Genomic DNA, 16905 nt, shown 5'->3' with positions numbered 1-16905 from the left:
TAGTCCATTCATGCTGCATGCCCACCAGCAGTACACAGGTGTCCCAGGTCCGTGTCCCCTCCCTCGGGGTCAGGCAGCCACGGCCCCTGCCCTGGTTGCTGGGGCCGGGGAAGGCCCGGCCCCATATGGTGAGTCACACGCGGCTCCCAGAGGCTTCTGCCCCGTGCATGTCTTCCCTGGCCACACGAAACAAAGCAAGCACCTGGCAACAGGAACTGAGCCCCTCTGTGTGGCTGGAAGGAGGAAAACTGGAATCTTTGTGGGAAGCCCAGTGACCCCAGGGGCCTACGAGGATTTTTTACATTTTACAATAATCGACCAGTCAAGTACAAGATTTCCCCAAAAATGTATTTTGGGACAGCAACAGTGTTGGTCCTCTAGGGTAGATTTCTCTGGGAAGACTGGGCAACTATAAACACCCTTATTCCTTTTCCATCTGGAATAACGGGTTTGACCCTTCCTCCACGCAGACCAGGAGATGACCTCACTGAATCAGCGTGTCCTCATTTAGCACTGGCTCAGCGCCAGGTGCTCGGAATAAGGCAAAACCAAACAAAACTCCCACTCCCAAGGGATCCCTTGCCTAGCTAGCCCGTTGGATTTATAGGGTTAGATCTTGACAGAGATCCGTGTAGGAGACATCAAGACAGAAGTGACTTCTTCGGATGCCACCGGTGTCTGTGGCTGCGGAGGGTTGTTACTCTGCTGTTCTGAGCTTGGCCGAGGTGCTGACACACCCACCCCTCTCTCCCGCCCCTCCTGCCCAGGTATCTCCCCTGCCTCCCGCCCAGGCCCTGCCTGGCTCCGCACTCCCCTCCTGTACCTCCCTCCCCGATGCTCTGGGCCCACCCACAGCCCCAGGCTCATCTCTCACCACCTTCACTTAAATTTTCTGCTTCTCACACATGGCACTTCTCCTGCCTCGAAGCTGGCCCGTTCTGTCCCCTGTACCTGGAGCTCTCAGCTTCCACATCAGCCACGTAAATTCTGATTCCTGGGGGGCCTCACCTCCTGCCATGTCCTCCTCCTCCTTCCTCTTAAGCACTAAAGAGTCACTGTCCTCAAACTGCTCGATCCTTATTTGTTTATCTGGCTTTAGACTGTGAGTTCATTGAGGGCAGGGGCCACGCACCTGGCTTGCGGTATGGTCTCTGGCTAAAGCGAACATTCCAGCAATACCTGCTGGTGCTTCTGTGGCAGAGAATTATGATGGGCTGGTCAGTGACAGGCACTCAAGCATAAGATCCTCTACTAGGATGGTATTCTGAGGGTGCAGACTGGAAATACGACTTCAAGGAGGAAAAAATAACTTCTGACATCACGAAACCATTATTCATGTGCTTCTTAATAGTGTGATCTCAATGTTTAGAGTTAAATTGGTCTGGTGTTTAAAATGTATTTAAATATTGATGTGTTTTATTTTTAAATATCAATATTTCCATTATGCCAGCATAACATTACTTGGACTATTTGGGCTTGTGATGACAAAAATTAGATACCAACTTTAAAAAAATGTGAGTTGAATTAATGACTAGTGCCTTCCATATCAATTAACATTAGGCTTGTGTGCAAGTGACAGAAAACCCAACAGAACTGTGACTTAAACAACATGCAAGTCTTTACCGTCCCAAAACCCCACGTTACTGAGACTAAACTGCTTTCCCATGTAGAAACGTGGAGTTAAGAAGTCCAAAAGCGGGGAGCTCCACGATCACTGGACACCAGACTCCTTGTACCCTGTGGCTTTCCATCCCATGTTCCGCTTCTACCTCACGGCCCAAAATGGCCCATCTGGCTCCAGCCATTTGTCTACATTCCAGCCAATCAGAAGAAGAGATAAGGAGAAGGGAATCCTTTATTAGTGCACTTTCCAGAGGTATCACCAACTACTTCTGCTTACATCTAATTGGCCAAAGCTTAGTTTTGTGTAAGGGAAGCTGGGAAATACAGTCTATGGCAGTTGCCTTGCACCTTGCTGAAAACTGGGGCATCTGAAGAAGAGGAGAATAAATATTAAGGGACAATTATCAATTTATTCAACATCTACACTTGAATAATTCATCAGCATCTTGAACTAATTATGCCAAACCTCCGAACTTCTCTACCTCAGCCAAGGAAGAGCCCCATTCTGGCCCAAGCCAGAACCTGAATGCCACTGTGGCTATTTCCCTTATGTCAATTCTCCCTCCAAAAATATACCTCAAATTCATCTAATCCTCTCTATTCCCCTTACCAGTACCCACTGCCAACACCTCCTAACTTACCTCCCATAGTGTCCCTCTTTCCTCCTTCCAGACCATGCTCCACACTGCAGCTAGGATTATTTTCTTTAAAAAAAAAAATCTAAGCTTGTCACTCTTCTACTAACACCCCTGAAAACCGCCCATGGTACTTAGGACGAAGACCCAGAGCCTCCTAAAAGCCCGTGTGCCCGGCCCTGCTTCATCACACCCCTTCCTTTCGCTCTCTGGGCCGCAGCCCGCTTGGCCCCCTGCGCTCCCGGGTCCGTACCGGGCTCCTTCCCGACGGCCCGGGCCGTCCGTCCGCTTTGCTTCCGCCTCTCTCTGCAGCTGGTCGCTGCGCGCTCGCCCCTTCCGTCTCAGCTCAAATTCCCTGTTTTGCGTCCCTGCCCTTCATCCCAGGTCGGCGCAGGTAACCGGGCGGCGCACACGTATCCCCGACCGCGGCTCTAAAAGGAATTTAGGGGTGCTTGGAACTAGAGCGCACGGCCGCGCCCACCTGCGGACCCGCCCAGCCCGGCTCCGCCCCCTCCTGCCCCGCCCCGCCCCCTAGCCCCCGGTGGCCACGCCCACGACGTCCCCGCCCCCACCGCCCGCAGCCGCCATTTCCCGTCCACCCGGGCCCCTCAGGTCAGTGCGGCGGGCCGGCTCGGAGTCCGTCCTGGGCCCGTCCTGCTCTGGCCGTCGGAGCCGAGGAAGGGACGCTGCCTTGGTCCCGGCAGGTGGGGCGGGATCGGCTGCGCGGGGAGCTCCGGGCGGGCCCGGGCCGGGGGACGCTGTGGCGGTTGCCGGGCAACGGCGCGGTCGCCGCCTCTCGCGGCCCGCGGGCCTCCTCCGGGTGCAGCGCGCGGCGTCCCTGCGCCCGGTTCCGCGTCCTGTCGCGGCCGTTGCCTTGGGCTCCGGCCCCGGCCCTGCGGTGCTGTGGGTGGCGGCGCCCCGGTGTCCAGTCGCTGCGCGCCGGGTACCGCGCCCCCGGGGGCGCCCGCCGCGTTACCGTTTCGGGGGAAGCGCGAGGCCCCGGGGCGGGACTGCCGCCGAGCGCGCACCCCCCGTGCTCCGTGCGGCCTGTTCGCGGCCCGTTGCAGATTCCCAGGCGCAGGCGCGTCCCCGGCCGCGCTGCTACACCGGCGTCCCTCGGGCCGCGTGCAGGGCTCGCCCGACGCCTGGCTGGGCACCTTCCAGGGTTACCGACTCAGAAACGCAGTAACAACTTTTTGGACGGTTCTGGGGTCTGTGCTTGAGCTTTGGGGACCGGTGGGCGCACCACGACGCCCTCCCTCCCTCCGACCCGGAGGTGTCGAGTCTAAAGTACCAAGAGGGGTGCCGTGGTGCACTGCCGTCGAGTTCAGCCAGCCAGCCGCTTCTCTTCACTCCCCAGGAGCGAGCCAGAGGCTTATATTTTAAACGAGTTGGGACATTAAGTGCAAATTGCCCCATTTCTGATTACCTGTTACCCAGCCAGGTGTGAGCGTCCAGCTGGGCCAGCCTGGCAGGGTCATGATCAAAGTCAGGGGCTGGCGTCCTCTGATCCAGCCACCTGCCAGCTGCCCGCCTCCCCGTCTCCGCCCAGGTCCCTGAGTCGCCGGGTGATCTGGGCATTGGCGGAACAATTGCGGTGTTTCCCCAGTGGAGGGGGGCCTGGCTCTTCACGGAAGTATCGCCCCGGCTAATGAGTGTCTCTCGGCCTTCACAGCAGTCAGAGTGAAATGATCCCCCTGCTGTTATTCTTGACAGTCATAAGCACAAATCTGCCTTAAAAATAATCACTTGGCTTGGTTAAAGAAGGCTAATAAGCCTGACGAATTTTTTAGTGGTTTGTTATTCTTAACTTTCATCATTTATGCTGCCTTCCTCAGGGATTCTGGTTTACGATGGCCGGTGATCAAGAGAGAGACTTAGAGAAATTTCTTAAAAACGTGGATGAAATCAGTAAGTACCAGTAAATCATAAACAAATTAAATTCTACTTTAGAGAGGTGGAGCTACTAAAAAGAGAAATGATTACTGTAAGTCAGTGCCTGGGCTGCCTGACAGGTTTACAGCTCTAAGAAAAAATGTAATTGAAATTAAACAGAAAGCGTATTGAGAAGCAAGTCATATTAGAGCCCAGGGATTGTACTTTCTGGCTGCTAATTGGCATCGGGGAAGCTGTTCACGTTCAGGCCGAATTCAGGCTGGCAGCTGTCCTCCATGTTTTGTCCCTTCCATGCAGAGTCAGGTCAAAGGGAGCTGCTATCCCCCCATTGCCAGGGTGCCTCGCTCTCTCCTTGGTGACCACTCAGGAGTCCCTTTGGTCAGCTGGGGTCCCTCATGTTTTAGGGCAGAGCCATTGCTGTCTTTGAGCCGCTGAGGAGAAACCAAGTGGCTTTCCCTCCGGGTCCATCAGGTCACATGGACGGCTCCCGGCTGTCGTGACCCTGTCTCTCTCCGTGCAGGCAGAAAACCCTCTCCCAGTTCAGACAGGCGGGATCTGAAGGACGTACTCTGATCCCACAGGTCACATCCAAGAGATTCCAAAGCAGCAGCCATGTCCTGTTCCAACTTCAGGGCCTTGTTCAATGACAGAAACAAGCCAGCCAGCGACCAGACAAGCCTCGCGTGTCAGATGGGCTCTGCCGACCCTCTGCTTCCAGCAGGCTGCCTGGGTCCAGGCAGTGGCCTTGAACAGAGTCGGGGCGACTTGATAGAGGGTGCATCCATGACGAGTTCTTTGTGCTCACAGCGGGCCTCCTCTCAGTGCTCCCCCGAATGTTCTGTGGCGTCTGGCCTTGGCCCACCACTCCCCCCACCTTCGAGCAGTCTAGTCCAAGCGCATGGTTTTAACTGCCACCTGTTTGCCGAGGACCCGCACGTCTCAGTTGCCACCAGCCTTCTCGGAGCCCCAGCCTCTATGCCCTCTGTCACACCCCCTGTAGCCCTCAAACACCACACTTTGTGTGTCCAAGTCGGGCCGATTTTCTCTTCACCTGTCTGTCCACTTTCCAAATAAATCTGCTTCCTCTGCCTTCCCCTTGGTGGCACCACCACCCAGAAATCCACACGTCCCGTCGGACTCCTCCTGGCCCTCTGCTCGGAAGTGGGCCAGTCATCAAGTCTGGCCTCTGTCCCCGGCTCGGTCCTCTCCCCCCTCCCTTGGCTCTGGCTCTCTTACCAGACTATGTCACCACCCCCTGACTGTCCCTCCTGCCTCCAGGCCTGCGCTCCCCACAGGGTAATGTGTCTCAAATGCAGATCCGACCCAGACTCTCTCTGCTTGCCTCCTCTCTCTAGTCACAATAGCTCTCAAGCTCTCACCAGGACCTCTGTCCTCCCTGCCCTTCTCCTCACCTCACGGGAGCGGCCGCCAGCTCCCCGGCCCCCACGCCCGCTCCGCCGCCTCCCCGGGCCGTGCCGACTCTCCTTCACGCTCAGGCTCACTCGGCATTCGTACCCGCGCCGCCCGGCTGTGGTGATGGGACGTTCTCTGTCCGCACTGTCCTCTGTGGTAACCAATAGTTACATGTGGCTGGTGCCGCTAAGGAGCTGAATTTATCATTTGACTTATAATTTGGATTCATGTAAGCACATGTGTAGATGCCCCTGCTACGTACTGAGCACTGCTAGGCCCTGGAGACCACAGAAGCGATACACAAGAATCGCCGTCCTTCATATCCTCTGCAGCCCCTTGGGAAAGTAATTTCAAGTGTGACGTGCGATACAAGAGATGTGCAAAGCGCAAGGGAAGCTCGCTCAGTTTAGGGAGTCAGATGAGTCTGTCTGGGCTGCCAGAACAGACACTGCACACTGGCTGGTTGAAGCAGGTGTTTATTTTCTCACAGTTCTGGGGGGAAGGCCTAGGTCAGGGTGTCAGCAGGGCTGCTGTCTCTTGAGCACCCCTTGGCTTGCAGACCTCCACCTTCTCCCGTCCTCACACGGCCTTTTCTCTGTGCGCATCCCTGGTGTCTCTGCCTCCTCTTAGAAGGACATCAGTCCAAGTGGCCTACAGCCCCACCCACATGACCTGTTTAACCTTGATTGAGTCTTTAAAGGCCCTATCTCCAAATATGTCAAACTGGGGGCTAGGGCCTGAACATCTGGATGCGGGGTGCATAATTCAGTCCACCACTGCAGTTTACTAAGGCTTCCTTGAAGAATGAGATTTAAGTAAAAATCTGGTGAGGGAGCAGGAGCTGGCATGGGGGAGGGCAGGGGAGGGTTCTGCGTGCGAGGAGGTGGGTGGGAAGGCCGGGAATGAAACGAGCGTGCAGAGCTCCTGAGAAGCTGGCAGAATGTGAAGCTCTGTGTGGCTGGAGAGAAGGGTCCCAGCCGAGTCGGGAAAGGCCAGCTCAGGGAGGGCCTTGGAAGCCCTGAGGGCAGTGGGACCCTCCCAGAGCAGCAGGGGTTCACGCCTCAGAGAAGTCACTCCAGCCACGCGTACAGACGGGAGGGGAGGAGAGAACGGACACTGAGAGACCAGTTAGGGGCTGTTCAGTGGTCCCAGAATAAGGACTGGCTAGTTCAGGGCTGTAGCCATGGGACTGGACACAAGTGCACACATCTGAGCTCTATTTCCGTTTACTTGGCACACTTGTGTGACGGCCTTAAGGGCCGAGGGCGAGGACACAGACAAGAATGAGTCCTGAGAGTTTCGTGTCAAATGACGGAGTGGTCGGGCTGCCTGCTGAGGTGGGGGACCTTTGAAGGAGCAACGGTCTCAGGGAAAGAGGATGGGCAGGCCCAGTGTGAAGAGTGACAGCCCCAGTGAGGCGGTCCAGGGGCAGCAGGAGCTACAATCCCGAACCTGGGAGCAGGGATGTGGCTGGGGTGTCAGCTGAGGAGGTGCTGATGTGTAACTCGTACTTGGAGCCGCGGATGAGGACAGGAAGGGCTAGAAAGGAGGGGCAGCCTGGGCAGGGACCCAGGATCGCCACAGCCTCACAGGTAGGCGGGAGAGGACCTGGGCAAGTAAAGGAGACCAAAAGCAGTGGCCAGCAGGGCGGGAGGGAAGCTAGAAGAATTTTGTTATGGAAGCAGAGAGAAAGGTCATTTCACAGAGAAGGACGTGGTCAGCATGGCCAGCAGTTTCAGAGAGTTTGATCAAAACCAGGTCTAAAAGTGATCTCCAAGTGCAGATCGTTTGTAACTTTGGTGGAACAATTTTGGAGGAAGAAGCCAGATTCTAGTAGGTGGATGAGTAGGTGGGGCCTCCCACTTGGTGCAGTGTTACCACTGAGAGAGCCTAAAGTCCCTTCCATTACCAAACATCTAGAAAGTCGGGATAAATCATAAATGACCTCAAACTTTAGATTTGTTAAGTATGTTTGTTAAAGTGATCATGGTTACCATTACCAGAATAAACAGGAAAGCATGTGATCCCAGTTTGTGCAGGGTAAACAGGGGGTAAGGGAACTCCATGGAGCCAGTGAGGGGCAGGACGGGGGGACAGCAGGGTAGACAGCAGGCATACAACAGGAGCAATCGGTCCAAACACTGTATCAGTAATCATGGTGAAACGGATAGACTCATCTCCAGTTTAAACAGGTTGTCAGACTGGATCTTTAGAACTCCATCTATGGTGCTGTATGAAATAGACACACCTAAACTTAAGGGCTCAGGAAAGTTGAAACTTTAAAGATGGAAAAATGTTGACCAGGTAAATACTATCCAGAGGAAAGTAGATTCTGAATATTAATATCAGACAAACTGATTTTCAAGCAAAGGCTACAATTTAAAAGGAAAAATTCACAAGAAAGATACAGAAATTCTAAATTGCAAACTTTGGATAAATAGCTTTAAAATCTATAGAGCACAAAAAGATGAAAAGTTCTTTAAAATCCAGGAGTAAAACCTGACAGAATTACAGTGAAGAAAAGACCCATCCACAGTAACGACAGGTCGATACCAAGCAGCCAAAGGACAATAGAATCTTTGAAGATTTAACTGCGCAAACAACACTGTTACTGGGCAGACAGCCCTCCAACCCCTTCATGCCTGGGTGGCGGCACGTCCGTGAAAACCAGAGGGCCGTTAGAAGAACTGTCAGGGTGACACGCGGCAACCTGGGTGGGGTGGCGGCTCAGAGCGCCGAAGCCCCATACCCTTCCCGCGTGCCTGTCCTACACCTCTGTCCCTCTGGCTTTTCTGAGTCTGTCCTTTTATAACAAACTGACCATCTAGCGAGCACAATGTGTCCTGAATCCCGTCCTGTGAGCTGCTCTAGCAATGAATGCAGCCGGAGGAGGAAGGCACGGGGACCTCCAGCCCACAGCCGTTCAGTCAGGAACATGGGTGATGACCTGGGCCTGTGACTGGCACCTGAGCTTGGTGGGCTGGGCAGTCTCGTAAGACAGGCCTTGGCCCATGGGATGTGATCTGTCAGAAATGAGTTGAATTATAGGACAGGACACCTGGCTGGTGTCAGGGACTGCTTGGTGGTGTGGGGAAAAAACACACATTGGAATGGTGTTAGGAATATAATAGGATGGCAGTCCTGGTATAGGCTGGCATCACTGATAGACCCTTGAGTTAGGACCAGTTTCCCAGGTGTCTGTGTCACACTGTGTACCTTTAACTTACACAGGGATGTAAGTCAATTATTTCTCAATAAGTGGGAAGAAAAGAAATGGGGAGATGTTAGAGGGCTCCAATTTCTAGTCATAAGATGAATGAATTCTGGGGATATGGGCAGCATGGGGACTGTGGTGAATATTTTATACTTGAAAGTCACTAAGAGAGTAACTCTTAAATAGTCTCATCACACAAAATAGCTAAATTTTATATGAGGAGGTGATGTGTTAACTAACCTTATGGTGGAAAGCATTTCACAATATATGCATGTATCAATTCATCACATTGTGCTCCTTAAACTCACACAATGTTGTATGTCAGTTATATCTCAATAAAGCTGGAAAAGTGAAAGTCCTTCCACATGAATGTTCTACTGCATCCTTTCTAGTAAATGGTGTCTTTCCCTTTGCAGACCTTGTTTGAATGATTCCTATCTGATTTCTCCTCTAGCCAGTATAATTCAGGACATGAATTCTGATGACCCGGTTGTACAACAGAAAGCTGTCCTCGAGACAGAGAAGAGACTGCTGTCCACAGAGGAAGTCCGAGGGGAGGACGGATGCAGGACCACCTTGAACAGGACCGTGATCAGTCCCCCACAGGCGCCTGCCAAGGTTCCCTTTTTCTATTCCAGAGTTTTATGAGTAGCTATAGTGGTTTGATCTCAGGCTGTCTGCTGAGGCTCAAATAGCATTTTGTTCTTTAGATTCACCAGATTTATTTCCTACAAAGAAGTATAAACTCTTATTTTTTTCCTCACTGTTTCTGAGTCATCTATAAACAAACCTTTGAGTTTATTTTAATGAAAATTTGGCCTCTCCACCACCTGAGGTTGTGACCATATCTAAGCTGTATTGTTAAAGTAATATATTTTACTAACTCATATTTCCAACTCATACAGCCACAACTGGGGTCCCTTACCCTGCTCACCCTTCCTTCTGCACACTTGATCCCCAAACAATTGTAGCTATTATCAGATCTCCTGATTTAAAGCAACCTCCCTAAGTTGTGGACCCTTCAGTACTGATGGCTAAAGGAAGTGACCCTGTTCCCACTTATAATTAATCTGTCTTTGGGTCTGTATATGTATGAATCAGAGTGGTTTATGAGATTTGTTTCTTTGTTTTTATGATGACCTGTGCCCTGCAGGATGCAGATGACATCAACCCAGGTAAGTATGGTATCTCTTCCCAACCGGTATTATTTATTTAAGATCAGTGTTTGCTGATTATAGCTTCCAGACCATTAAATTATAGCATCTGGGCTTACAAACAAGCCATGGACAAAGACCTGCTGATCACCCAGCTCTGTTGCCAGTGGTCTGAGGGAACAGTAGTCAGACGTTTTTCTCTGTTTTCTCCTGGCCAATCTTTTGTAACTGAATTCAGTTATTCTGTAACATCCAGTTTATCTTAGCTGCTCAAGGGATCCAGATAGTTTTTGCTGCTCAGCTCAGAAGCTCATTATGCCAAATGGAACAAAAAAGTCTGTCTTCAAAGAAAGACGCTTTTAAAAGGCATAATTCAAATTTGAAGCACAGACAGTCATCATCACACAGACTACCATTTAATGTCAAATTAAGAAAATGTCATTTTGGTTGCCTCAGAACGTGTGTGTGCGCGTGTGCGCGTGCACACGTGGATGCATGAGAAATGTGGCTCTGAAGCTCTAAAGTAGCCTTCCTCTGAATTTGAGCTAAAGAGCTGATTATACTATTTGGATTTTTCTTTTTAATATGTGTAATTACTCTGCTGTTAGAAGCCTTCTTGGCATCTGTGGAGAAGGACGCAAAAGCGCGTGCCCAGAGAAGAAGAGAGAACCAAGCCTTGGCCCACGGTAACCGCCAGCCTCCGCCTTCCAGTGGCTGGGAGGGTCCTTGCGAGGTGTCGGGGGTTCATGATGGGCCTGGGGCTGTGGGACCTGAAACCATGGATGGCCTGTCCTCAAAAGTAGGGAGTGGGACGCAGCCCCCAGTCAGCCTGCAGTAAAACCTCCTCCTGAAGCAGACGGGTGGGCTCAGCAGATGACCGTGAACAGCACGGACAGTGCCTGGGAAGCAGGCAGGGTGGGGGAGGTGCCAGTGGCTGCGGCGTAGATGAAGAAGTAAAAAGGAAGAAGGAAACAAGATTCCAAAGATACAAGAAGGGTGAAGAAAAATAGAGAAGAATGAGATAGGGTAGCGTGTGGGCGGGGAAGGTACGCATGGCAGAAGAATGCTTTCAACATGCATTTTCTACCAGCCGGTGGTACGTTTGCGGATCTGAACCGTTCTGTTGACCCTCTTTATGAGACATTGAAAGCAGAGACTTGTCTTTTGTGGCAGTCTCGCAGAGGTTCTGGCCCTTAGGGCAGAAATACTTACTTTTCCTGAGGAATTACCTAAAATACCCTGTAATGTCACAGAGAGAAACCTTTGGATGGGTGGAAGGTGCATCCTTCAAAATCGAGGTGGAAATGAGGGGAATGAAATCTGGAGGCATTTTCCTGGCGGGGGGGAAGCGCTCACCTGTGCGACTCGTACTCTCCTAGCCCTGAAGGACAAGGGGAACGAAGCGTTTGCCAAAGGCGACTACGAATCGGCCGTCCTGCGCTACAGCGAGGGTTTGGAGAAGCTGAAGGACGTGAGGGTGCTGTACACCAACCGGGCCCAGGTCAGTGGGCTGGGTGTCCCCGGGGCCTTCTCCGGGAGCCTAGCCACTCGGCTTGTGAAGTCAGGGAGCCGCTGGCCCCGCGGTGTGCTGGTGGACCTTGACAGCTGGCTCTGCCAGGCTGTGGGCGAGCTGATTTATGTGGGACATTTGCCAGTGTCCAGTTTCAGTCTGCCGACTTGAAATGCTTGAGGGGGCCTTGGGGAGAGCTATGCACCCCCAGCTCCCCACAGCGCAGGTCAGCTCCAGCGTCCCTGGCAGCCGGCCTGGGGGGATGAGTGGCCTGTGAGGCCTCGGCGGTCTGCCGCTGCTGGGCGCTGGCAATCTGGGCTTCCCAGGGCCACTCTCCTGTTAATTTCATGCTCTTCGCATCACTCCCTGCCTGACTGAGATTCTGGGACTGGGGTAGACTGGATAGCTGGTGCACCTAGAGCCAGTTCCTCAGAAATCTTGGGTTTCTGAAGTCCCTGATACCTCAGTTTTTTATATTACGGACAAGTGCAGCTTCCTGGAATGCCAGGTAAAATCCGCCACCAGGATGCTTGTTACCTACTGCTTAAAGAAGCGACGTGGTTGATGGTTCTCAGCTGAAATGAAAAGGCTCCCCGTGGCCTCCTTACCTTTGCAAAGCACTTGAGCTGAGTGTGGAGAGCTCTGTGTGGCTCAGGCCTGAAGCGCTGCGGAGCCACAGACATGATCATCCGACGGCGAGGACATGTCAGCAGCACCCTGTGAGACGAACTTGACACCAGGTCATTTACAAGAGGGAGAGAAGGCAGGAGAGACCTCATGAGGTCCAATTTTTGTAACTCGGGCTGAGAATGTCTTGCTCTGCTTTGTTGAGGGAGAGTGTTAAAAGAAACAGGATGTGAGGAGACCAGAAAGTCTGGGAAGTGGCAGTGATTTAATGGTAAACACACCCAAGCCCAGCATAACCTCATTAGTTGAGCAGTTTGGGTAAGTCCAGCAGGGGGTGTCCTCTCCGTAGCCCCGTTTGTGAGGAAAAAGTGTCATAAGGGAGTGAATAGCCAAGTAAAACGGCCGGAGGCTGACTGAGCAGCGCACGCTGTTATCACCCTAACAAGACTGTATGGACTTTTTGAGGGCAAAAACTGCCTTATACTTTCCCCTCAGTCTTTATTTATAACAGGTATTCAAAAAATCTTTGTTAGGTTATGTAACACTGGAGGCATAATAAATCCATTTAAGGGAATTAGGTTTCTCCTGGCACTTCAAAAGAAACATTTAAATGCAAACAATTAAAATAATAATTACAGTTCCACTTTATTTATTCCCAGACTTGGTCTCCAGAACATTTACCTGCTGATAGGTGTTCATTCTTGTTACTGTGAAGTCATTTGAAAGCAGTGAAATTGAATTGTGTTCAGTGTCATGTGACTCAGATGGCCTATGCCCTGATCCATTAAAATGAGTTGCATTTTTGGTGTATTCAAGGTTAAGTAGCACTTTGATTAGTTCTGGAGAATCACATTAAGAGTTACAGTGGACAAAAATAAGCAGATGCGAGGAAAAGCTTAGGGCAAGCAGTTTCTCCCACCCAGAGAGAAAGCTTATTCAGAGGCAAATAAATGCACAATGTGCTGCCTGGTCTCACGGATCATGTGAACCACTGAGTGTTCTTTAAATTCCTCCCGTTTGCATGCAGAGTTAGAAAACACTTAATAAGGACCTCTGAAGTGATTGTTGCTGCTTGCTAGAGACAGAACCTACCCTTTCATCGCTGTTTTCCTCCTGGAGCTAATGTTATGATCAATTACTGGTGTAATTTAGATAAATCGGGAGTTTAATTGCCATTTGGAAAAGTAGCTCCTTTTAAAGTGTGGAAAAGCAAAATACAAGGGGGAAGTTATAGGGTGTTATATCTACGCCTTAAGAAAAACAAAAGAGAAAAAAAGGTTGTATAGAGAAATTGCTGAAGCCTGTGCAGGCTTTTCCGGAGTCTGCGTGTGTCCTGAATAACAGTGTCATGCAGCCACGGCTGCCGGCGTCTGGGAGACGGGCTGCTCCTCACATGCTGGGACTTTGGAATGAAAGCCCAGCCCGGGGGAGAGGATGTGCCTTCTAGAACAGCGGCCTGGAGCCGCCTCTTCAGTTAGAATCCACCCAGGGCAGCACGTCACAGCAGCGTCTCTGTTGGCGCCCGGGCTGGCCGTCGCCTGCTCCCTCCTCACTTGGGTGCGCTGCTCAGGTGCCCCGTGGGTGACGGCTCCGACCCCGTAGTGGCTTTCCCTGTAACTGTCTCATCAGAATGTCACAGTGCCCTTGCACTTTTGGTGACGGGCAGACCCACACGTGGCATGGCCCTATTACAGGTGACTGATGGGGCCCTGGGAGAGCCACGTGTGCCCGTGGGGCCTGATTTTCCTGTTGTGCCGTGGGGTCATCATTGCTGCTGCCCAGGGGACTGTCCAAAAGAAGAGCCCACTTAGTGCAACTAGCCAGGGGCTCACTGCCCGCCTGCCATGCCCAGCAGTGGTGCCGAGGGCCTGGGGCCCTTGGGGTGCTGGTGCAGCCTTCCCCCTGTTTAGGTGCCCCCAGTCGTCTGAAGCTGTACATGAACTAAATCCAGTGTTGTTTGAATAGCTCCCCGAATTCTGAGTTGATTCTTGATCTTTCAAGATTTTCTCCCATTTCAAGATTTTCTCTCCATTTCAGGGGATCCTGAAAGAGTGCCCCAGCATTCGGCACTGGGGGCTCATAGTGACCGTCTGACTGCAAGTCCTTTCTGTGGCTCTCCTTGCTGTGCTTGTGAGGGGAGAGGCCCAACTCTCCCTTCTATGGCTCTTGGTGACAGCTTCCTCCAGATACAAGTGACAGAACACGCAGTTCACCCATTCCAAGGGTGGGAGTCAGTGGCTGTAGTCTGTCCACAGAGGGGAGCGACCATCACCACAGTCAGCTTAGGACACTGTTGTTCCCCTGAGAAGAAACCCCACACTCTCCAAGCAGCCACCCCCATCCTCCCTTCTGTCCCCCCCAGCCCCGGGCAACCTCTAAGCTACTTTCTGTCTCTCTACATCTGCCTAGCTGGACATTCCATATACATGAAACCATAGAATATTTTTCCCTTTGTGTCTGCCTTCTTTCATTCAACATGTTCTCAAGGGCACTCATGAATATGTATTATGTACTTCAGTCCTTTTAATTGCCAAATAATAATCCATTGTATGGATGGACCACATTTTATTTATCCACTCACCAGTTGATGGTCATCTGAGTTGTTTCTACTTTATGGCCTTTGTTGCAGGGAACATCTGTTGTACAAGTTTGTGTGGACACACGTTAGGGTCCCCTCAGGTATCCCCCCAGGAGCAACTGGGCCGTGTGGTCCCTCTGTTTACCTTCTTGAGGAGCTGCCAGACCATCTTCCAAAGTGGCTGCAGCATTTGATACCCCCAGCTGGGCGTCAGGGGTCGATTTCTTGACATTCTCACTGACACTTGTTACTATTGCTTTGATTCCTTATCACTTGGTTTCCTTCTGGAATATTCACAGCCAGGTAGACTCCAGAGGCCTTGTAGATGTGGTTAGTGTGCTGGGTACGTCCTTGGCCTCTCCGGCTGCCTCTCTGCCCTGCCCTGTTCCCAAGAGTCTGGTCTCTGCCGACAGACCCTTTGACTTCCTAGCTTCCATTTGGGTTTTGCCAGTGAGGCCAGAAGGAAGGAGAGAGTGGGCTTGGGGTGCTGACTCTGCCCCAGGCCCCCGTCCCTGTTCCGGCTGTGCCCTCTGTGAAGCTGTCCTCTCCCGCGTCGATGACAGCCCCTCCTGCTGCCCCTTCAGTGCTAGCGGTGATAATGGTACCACTGTCGCCAGCCTTGGGGTTCTGTGACGTCCCTGTCGGCTTCCTAAGCTCTGCCTCATCTGTTTGGGAACATCACGTTAAATGACTAGTCCTTTGTTAAACTCCCCTCAGCTGCCCAGTGTGCATTCCTGCGGTTCCTGCTGGGACTTGACTGTACAGGAGGAGGACCCAGCCACTTCCCATCCCCCTCCCACCGTCCAGTGCCCTTTCCGTGTTAACTGAACACCGCTTGCCGCAGAGTTGTGTGGGAATATGAGCTCTTTGTGTCCATACAGGCGTATATAAAGCTCGGGGACTACCAGAAGGCGCTGGTGGACTGCGACTGGGCTCTGAAGGTGAGGTTTCCCTCCCACGTGGTGGACTGGGTCGTAGCTGCAGCAACGGCGCCTCCTGTTGTGTCACCTGGCGCTGCCCCGTTTTACATGCGTTTCCTCCTCGCGGCAGCCCGTGGCGGAGACGTGATTATGAGTCAGGGGAGAGGCAGACCAGGGATTCCCCCCAGGACTTTCTAGACCCCTGAGTTACACGCCTAACTTCTTATCCAAGCCCTGAAGGGCATTCAACCTGGCGTATGCCCTGTACATAAAAGGGGTTCAGTTAATTACCTGGATGCTTTAAATCATAGTTTATATTTTTGTGCCAAATCATTCCCTGTGGAGTTAGAATGATTAGGGGCAGGCAGGTGCAGGGCCCCCGTGCAGACAGTATAGTCTCAGCTGAAAGTCTGAATCCTGCCTTTCAAAGGGGCATCCCGCCTGATCTTAAGCGAGAAGAATATAAGGTCCCAATATATATGTTGTGGTTTATTTTAGTTTATAGGGAAATTTGCCAGGCCCACTAAGAAGTAATGGTAACTCAGCTGTTTACCTATAGTGAATTTTCCTCTTTACTGATAAAGCTTGGCTGCACACTCACATCACCGGGAGAGCTTAAAGATGTCACTGATGCCTGGGCCCTACCCCAGAGTATAATTTAATCGGTGTGTGGTTCAGGATTTTTATAAGCATCCCAGGTGATTCTGATGTTCAGCCAAGGTCAAGAGCTGTTCTCATCTAAGGGCTTCTGGTCTGTTTCCTGATCGAGGTCTCGTTAAGTGGAAATGAAAACTGGCGAGTATCATTTATCAGTTTGATGACTCATTTGCGCTTCCAGGCCCTTTCTAGGCACCAATTATCTTTGGTCACAGATGCAGAGAAAAGTTTTAATTGTCAACTCTGGTCGATGTCCTGAGAACCAAAGCTGTTTTCACTCTGCTCGCTGGGTGGCTAGAGGAGAGCTGATGACCTCAGATCTTCTGAAGCGTCTGATCAGCCATTCTCTTTCATGCAGTGTGATGAAAAATGCACAAAAGCGTATTTCCACATGGGAAAAGCCCATCTGGCCCTGAAGAACTACAGTGGGGTAAGTTCTTAGAGGGACGTGGGCGGCATGTTTGACCACAGTGGGGCTTCAGGTCATCTTAGAGGAAAGCCACTTTCCTCGAGGTGATTGGATATCGATCCACCTTTTAGTGTTTTCCGGGTAGATCTTAGCGCCTTGGGAAGCATGTTGTGTGTCATCTAGCACAGCCCCACCGGCTGTAGGAACCCTTCTGCAGTATCTCCTGTCAGTGCTTGTTCAGCCCTGGGAGGAGCATCTCCAGAGGGAAA

General features: G+C 51.8%; 1 protein-coding gene and 1 long non-coding RNA gene across 5 annotated transcripts in view; one reads left to right on the top strand and one right to left on the bottom strand.

Moving 5' to 3' along the window:
- Window positions 1-1858: 1858 nt before the first annotated feature.
- LOC108409057 (uncharacterized) lies at window positions 1859-4064 on the bottom strand. Of its 2 annotated transcripts, none has more exons than XR_012132773.1 (4): window positions 3235-4064; window positions 2512-2689; window positions 2265-2327; window positions 1859-1991 (listed from the first exon to the last, which is right to left on the bottom strand). It is a non-coding gene; the product is annotated as an uncharacterized lncRNA (long non-coding RNA). The 2 variants fall into 2 exon arrangements; XR_001856127.3 differs by lacking the exon at window positions 3235-4064 and adding an exon at window positions 2831-2953.
- TTC12 (tetratricopeptide repeat domain 12) overlaps window positions 2785-16905 on the top strand; it is a 35178-nt gene continuing 21057 nt past the window's right edge. The window contains exons 1-8 of one of the 3 annotated variants that reach the window (XM_036992831.2): window positions 2786-2870; window positions 4097-4169; window positions 9236-9399; window positions 9935-9956; window positions 10544-10621; window positions 11315-11436; window positions 15532-15591; window positions 16586-16657. In XM_036992831.2, coding sequence (XP_036848726.2) covers window positions 4112-4169; window positions 9236-9399; window positions 9935-9956; window positions 10544-10621; window positions 11315-11436; window positions 15532-15591; window positions 16586-16657 — 576 coding nt within the window. In that variant the 5' untranslated portion in view covers window positions 2786-2870; window positions 4097-4111. Of the gene's footprint in view, window positions 2963-4096; window positions 4170-9235; window positions 9400-9934; window positions 9957-10543; window positions 10622-11314; window positions 11437-15531; window positions 15592-16585; window positions 16658-16905 lie in introns of all 3 variants that reach the window. The other 2 variants (XM_073239773.1, XM_073239774.1) reach the window with 2 other exon arrangements.

Source organism: Manis javanica, chromosome 6 (assembly GCF_040802235.1).
Source record: "Manis javanica isolate MJ-LG chromosome 6, MJ_LKY, whole genome shotgun sequence".
Lineage (NCBI taxonomy): Eukaryota > Metazoa > Chordata > Mammalia > Pholidota > Manidae > Manis > Manis javanica.
This window is presented reverse-complemented; position numbering and strand designations above follow the sequence as displayed.